A 6745-nucleotide genomic window follows, 5' to 3' on the forward strand; every position below is an offset into this window, starting at 1 on the left:
GCAGCAAATATTTCCGTTCTCTGTAATAAGGCTTTCAAACTGTTTACACCATTTCTGAGCACTCTTTGACTGTTTCCATCATGTCCCAGTTAGTTTACGACTGAACTTTTTCTGAAAAACAATCTATTTGTCAATTGTCATGTAATTCAAAATGAAACCTTATGAACCAGCATCTGATCCAACACAAGCAATGTACACAACGCCACATAGGATGCATGCACGGTGTATACCGTTGTAATTAGTTAATTCGTCGAGACTTCACATACACAATCAATTAACAAGAAAGGAGAACTCAACAACAATCACTCGAGGGGTGCAAAAAAAAACAGACCAGTTCTCCAAACACTATCTATACATGTACTTTTCTACTGAGAGCCGAGGTGCCATTCATTTGTTTAAATAGATACATTGCACAGAGAAAAACAGAATGATGTGCTGTTAGTTAATCCAAGGCAAGACATTCTGAAAGAGGGACCAAGTCGAATATTATCAGATAAACTAACAGTTTTGCTGCCCGAACATGTATCCGAATCATTTCATTTAGCTTGGTTTTGTTCATCTGAGTTGTCAAGATGTAAACTACAGGATCTGGTCCTTCACCAGAATCTCTAACATCTTCTGATAAAACCAACTCAAGCAGTTGAACTACCTGACATATCATTTCATTTAGCTTGGTTTTGTTCATCTGAGTTGTCAAGATGTAAACTACAGGATCTGGTCCTTCACCAGAATCTCTAACATCTTCTGATAAAACCAACTCAAGCAGTTGAACTACCTGACATATCAGTTCCTACATAAAACAATGAACAAAATCCGAGTCTATTAGGTAAACATACATAATAAAAATCACAAATGCTAGAAAGCAAATTTCAAAAGCAAAGAGGCAGCTTTTCTTTTTAAGGCAATGACAGTATATTACAAATTGTTGACTAGCATTCCCCATAAAGCTATACCAGCATAATTTAGAATTGCACATTCTAAAACTTTTGACTAAAATACTGTGTTGTAAATTGCACACTCCAATAATGTTAAACTGGAAAAGTTTGGTTCCACTGGTAGTCTAAGAACTATCAAAATTCAAACTAGAAACCCCCTTCAAGGTTTCAACTGCAGTTTGGGTTAAAACAAAATTCACTGATAACACAATGTTGAATAAAACCCTTTGCTAACTGAAGTGACAAAAGTAAGTCATTTTGGATCAATTATATCAACTGCTTAATTACCTATATATCATGTTTCAGAATATTAGATGTGGCCTTTAAATGAACCGGAAGTCTCAACAATTTAAATGAACTGGAAGGCTCAACAACATAGAAGGAAAGTAGGAAACTATATCACAAAATATAGAGAGGAAGAGTATACCCAAAGAAAGAGCTCACCAGCTCATTCAAAATTTGACACAAACAGATGACTCTAGAAGCACCCAATTTCCGATAACTTCTTCTGCATGAATTCACGCTCAGATTTGGATGCTTTTTCCCACCTCTCCCTCGCTAATATCAGCTGTGGCAGGTAATCGAACTCACTATGCTCTTCTGGCACTGGTATCGCTGAAAGTAGTTTCCACTGTGGGTCGATCTCAGAAAGAGGTATCCCAGTACCATTACGACAATACTGTACTATCTCGTGGGCACAAGGGAGCCCATAAGAGAGGCGAAGAACACACCCACAAACTCCTACATCAAGGCCAACTTCTTCAGATCGATTATGCTCCAACAGTAAAAGTTACATTGCCCTGTGAGAAACATAACCCCCCAATTCCTTAAAAGCAGGAAGCAGATATTCATGTGGAACGGAGATCAGGCTCTTCTCGAATGAGGCTTTAATGTCCATTAGCTCATTGCATATCATCTGATGCATTGTCGTCCAACAAGTCGAGAAGGTACTTGCTGACGACCCTAGCTGACTCTTCAATTTAGCATGATAACTGCCAACTCTATTTATTACCGTGTTTCCAAAATGCTTTATGAACTTTGTCCATGCTAGAACAAAACGCTCTTTATATCGTAGCCAAGTATCACGTAAATACTGGATGCATCCAAGGTAGCTTGTCCATGTCAATACAAAGTCAGAAAAAGCCTCGGCGTACTCGTCTTTGGTCCTTACTTGTGTTAAATTTGTCCACTCTTTCATAAATATTTCAAATTCGTCATCGGACTCAAAGAATTGCTTGCAATTCTTTGAAACATTCTTTAAGCCGTGCGATGAGCAAAGCAGACACTCTGCTTGTGGAAAGACTGTGCTTATTGCATTCACTAACGCGATCTCTCCATCTGTTACAAATATAGATGGTAACGTATTGGGCGAAAATAGTCTCTTTAAACGAGTCAAAGCCCAAGTATAGTGATCTTCTGTCTCCGCCTCCAGGAAAATAAATGCGACAGTGAACAATTTTCCTGTAGAAGTAACACCAACAACCCGAAGCAAAAGTGAACCAAATCGGTTGGTCTTGTAAGTGCAATCAACCATGAGGACCGAATGGGAACCCAAGGCCAGTTGTAAAGATTCTGGATGGGCCCAAAAGATATCTTTCAGCGCATCTGTCTCTTTATCTCTTCTATGACATTCCACATAATGGTGTTTCGACAGCAATCCAAGTATTTGTTGCATTGCTGACTTACCTTCAATCTCCATAAGTTTTAATGTTGCCCTTGCATTGTAAATTTCCCTCATTGACATGTTCTTTTTGCTTCTCTGTTTGAGTGTGCTAAGCACTTGTCGAGGTCGAGCACCACTTTTTGTCAGATCAACTAATATTTGTTTTTCCTTCTTCTTTAACCTAGCTACATAGGAGTGGCCAACAAGCTTCTCTGGTAGCTCATGATTGTGTGATCCACAATGCACCCTAACCTTCCATTTATCACCTGCCATCCACACTCCTTTTAGTGTAAAGGGACATCCACATTTTCTCGTCCCTGATTCTCTCTTTTTTGTAAGGTCTTTCAGTGTTGGTGTATCTGTTTTCTTCTTATGGTTTCGGTACACACCACCTCTTTCACACCCTAATTCCAACCTTGCAACCCTTCCTTGAACGGGTTTTCTTGACTTGGATATCACAACCACAGACATATTTTTTCTTCCAACCTCCTGACACCACTCGATAAGGGCATCACGTGAGTCAAAAACCTATCAATTAAATAAAGATACAGAAAACTGAGCTTCTCGTTTTATTTGTACCAATCCAAGCTTGCTAATAACAAACATGTCTAGAAATAAGCACAAAAGAAAATACACCTGATCGCTCACAAAGCACCGTGTCAAATCAACTTTTTTCCACGTGTATCCATATTTTTGACCATAGAGGCCTCCATATGTTCGCTCCTGACTGCTCCTTTCTCCTTGTTATCATCTTGCTAATTTAAAAGATTAAAAGCAATAACGTATATTAAATAAAATTAAAATTAAACCGAATAGACATGATCGTGTCAAGACTCACAAATATTTAAAACTAAACATGAAATTTGGCGATTAAGCGACTCAATTACAAAGTCGAAGGCATAAAAGATAAACAAGAGGAATTGACAGCATGTACTAATTGTTAAAAGATCTCATAGTATAATAACAATGAACGAGTTAAATAGATTGTTAGGATAATTTGAGTTATTCTTAGATTGCAATTAGGATAGTAATCTTTTTCAAACACGGTGAAAAGACATTCATCTATATCTAATACATCTATATTCGCAATCTATACTTCGCGAATCAACTACAAATAAACGAATAGCATATGCACATAGTGCATGTTAGTGTCCTAATTTCGCAAATTAATGAAAACACTATGTCAAGAAAGAACTTGAGATTTCCTAGAAGCAAAATACAAAGAGAATAGTTTACAAATCTCCAATCATAACTTGAACAAAATAAAGCAAAACACAACAGTTTTAATCATAATAAAAACCAAGAAATTTATATTATAGCAAAGCCAAAGATTTCATAACTCGCATTACAATCAAGAACCCCTATTTTTCTCCAATCCTCACATAACTGTTGTTCTCCGGAAGAAACATCTCCTGCAGAAGAATCTCTGCTTACCGAGGAATCATCACCTTCATTCATCTGATTATTCCGAAGAAATGGTTGTTGGAGACCCCCGTTATCATGATCACTATCTATAACAATAAATAACAAACTGACTGTAGAATCATTTTACTATTTACTGTCACAAATTACAATTGGATATCAAATTAATAAGTGCATTCCACAATGTTGAAAATATTAGCTTTAAGAAATGTACAATGCCCATATTAGAAATATTCACATGAGCTAGCACATATTAATTTGATTCACAACCACAACATATGAATAGTTTGATTCCTAAACCCCCACCTATGACACCAGATACATGTTAACTGTGTAACTAAAACAGATATATAATCAGACTCCTAAACCCAATACGACCAACGAATTCCGCAGCTGGACCATTATAAACGAACAAAATGATTATACATAAACATAGAGATACTTGGAATGTGCTCAGATTACCAGAATTTGCGTCATGACGGAGTCGCTTATTGTTAGGTACAGTGTCCTGTACCTCAATAGAGATTGTATCCCAATCTACAGGAGGTTCAGCTGGGACAAAAGGAACACCAGAATCTGCTAGAAATACATCTATTTTCCTCCTGTGAGCAGATAAATCGGGTGTCAGTTTTTCTAGCACCGGTCTTTCAATAGGGTTCACAGTTTCTTTCCCTACTTCTCCTTCAGGCAGAAATTTCATTTTCATTCCCTAAGTTTTCACGTTTCCTCTTGCAAACATATTTAACAGGTTTACTAGTTGCTTTGAGTGTAACTTCTTGCATTGGATTTTCTTTTTTTTGAAGATCTATTTCTGCGGAAAGTAAATAAATAAATAAAAAATAATCGAAATTTGTTAGAACTGAGGAAGACTTAACTAACCCCAACTTCTGCAAAACAAAAATGAAAGAAATCCTACATGTATAAATCAAACCTAATTAAACACCAGAAAAGAAAGCGAACCTCATTTACTGAATAGTTTCTTTGTTTTTCTTCATTAGATCAAGCGATTGAAGAGAGAAAGAAAAAGGATCAGGGTGTACTATGACGAGTAGAGAGATTGCAGATGAAGATGATGTCCTACATCCTAATTTTGACAAAACTCGAGTCCCCGTGGACCGTTATTCAGATTTCTCATGTGGGACTCGGTAAATCTTACACTTCAAACTTTAAAAGGCACAAGGAAAGGAACAGAGAAGTAGGTGTTGATTTTGGCCTGGAAATGATCATGGCCGTCGATGAGATTATCAACAAATGTGAGCCGTTTGATCGGGAAGCAGGTCAAGGTTCACCAAACGGCCACGGTTGTTTGGTCACCAACACTCACGATTTATAAAATCCGTGGTATCCGTTCCAAACGGCTGAGACGAAACAGCTGTTGCCGAGTGTTTTAGGAACAGAAAATTAGCTCTTACTTAACGAACGGTGAAGCAGTAACGAACTGCGAAGCAGGTGAAAATTCTGATTCGGGGGTGATTCTGTTCGTCTGATCAGATGACTATCAAAACTGGACTGTCATATCGGGAAGCAGGACATGGTGTCCTGCGTACGAAATTTTTGTGTACCAAATAGCCATAGTTTTTTAATCTGAAACGTTTGTAATGGTTTTTGAAACTGTGTCGAAATTAGAATCCCAAAAATTAGGAACCAAAATAACAGTTTCAAAAAGCTGCCCCTTACGATTCCAAGCGCACATACGTGCAAGTTCATGAAGAAATTACAATTTGGCCAAAATACGAAGAGATTTTGCTAGTTTTTGCTATTAGCACTCGCAATAGTGCCCATTTTTCTAGCAACAACTTGATGATGAATTTTTCTGATGAAGATATGCAAATGATTATCAATTGGTTTAATGAGAATTACAAACGTGTATTCGGCTATTGCAACAACTTGATGATGAGTCGGATGAGGATAGACAACTGATAACTAAAATGTAGTGTATCCAGTACAACTACAAGATGAATTTTGGATAACAATGGTAGCAAGCTACCTTCTCTCTGATGAACAGAGCCTAAACTTCAATGGAAGTAAAATTTGGTTTTCATTACATAATTCAGGAGAGAAGAATGATTGGCCTTTAATAGACCAATCCTTAACAGTTACATCAACGGCTAGAATAGAATCATAAGTCAGTGCTAGACTCGAGAAGGAACTCCTAGGATTAATACACCCAACTCAACTTAGTTACTCCCACTCACTAGTTACGCAGAATTACAAGGTATGTGGAATGAATACCCTGTGAACATGACACTGCCACTCCCATTTAGAAATCCTTGTCCTCAAGGATGAAATATGGAAATTGAGCTTTGATGTGAGCAGCATCCTCCCATGTTGAATCAGCTGGGTATGCATTGCACCACTGTACTAAGACTTGGGGAATCTGAGAAGATCCTCTGACAGTAATTATAGTATCTAGAACAGCTACAGGTTCAATCACAAACTGGCCTGCATGGTCCACCAAAGGTAACTGAGGTGAAGTAGTTGACTGCAAGCCTATTTTCTTCTTCAGCTGTGAAACATGAAAGACTGGGTGTATCCTAGAGCCAACGGGAAGTTGCAGCTTATAAGCAACCTCCCCAATTCTTTGTAAAACTTCAAAAGGGCCAAAGTATTTGGAAGATAACTTGAAATTCTTTCTTATAGCCACTGAAGTTTGCCTGTAAGGATGAAGTTTCAAGTACACTAGATCACCAACTGCAAATGTCCTGTCAGATCTCTTCTGATCTGC

At 37.7% G+C, this 6745-nt stretch overlaps 1 protein-coding gene across 9 annotated transcripts; it reads right to left on the minus strand.

Annotated features, from left to right (window-relative positions):
- Positions 1 to 207: 207 nt before the first annotated feature.
- Positions 208 to 5168, minus strand: LOC113350027. Of its 9 annotated transcripts, none has more exons than XR_003360564.1 (6): positions 4981 to 5168; positions 4483 to 4831; positions 4033 to 4109; positions 3235 to 3349; positions 1363 to 3126; positions 208 to 790 (listed from the first exon to the last, which is right to left on the minus strand). XR_003360564.1 is itself a non-coding variant. In XM_026594092.1 (3 exons), exons 1-3 carry the CDS (start codon positions 4983 to 4985, stop codon positions 3907 to 3909), a joined length of 348 nt encoding a protein of 115 aa, XP_026449877.1. In that variant the 5' UTR covers positions 4986 to 5168; the 3' UTR covers positions 3862 to 3906. The 9 variants fall into 9 exon arrangements, 2 of the variants coding, with proteins under 2 accessions (XP_026449877.1, XP_026449876.1); XR_003360563.1 differs by having other exon boundaries at positions 3235 to 3353; XR_003360567.1 differs by having other exon boundaries at positions 3235 to 3353; positions 4033 to 4622.
- Positions 5169 to 6745: the final 1577 nt, after the last annotated feature.

The sequence above is a fragment of the Papaver somniferum genome, chromosome 2 (genome assembly GCF_003573695.1).
Source record: "Papaver somniferum cultivar HN1 chromosome 2, ASM357369v1, whole genome shotgun sequence".
NCBI classification, from domain to species: Eukaryota; Viridiplantae; Streptophyta; class Magnoliopsida; order Ranunculales; family Papaveraceae; genus Papaver; species Papaver somniferum.

What these genes read in the sequence shown, in the direction of transcription:
- LOC113350027 (XM_026594091.1), bottom strand. Translation starts at nt 4,726, where the DNA reads ATGAAAATGAAATTTCTGCCTGAAGGAGAAGTAGGGAAAGAAACTGTG. An exon ending in CCGTCATGACGCAAATTCTG is followed by an intron (nt 4,110 to 4,482) that starts GTAATCTGAGCA and finishes TTATTGTTATAG; the next exon opens with ATAGTGATCATGATAACGGG.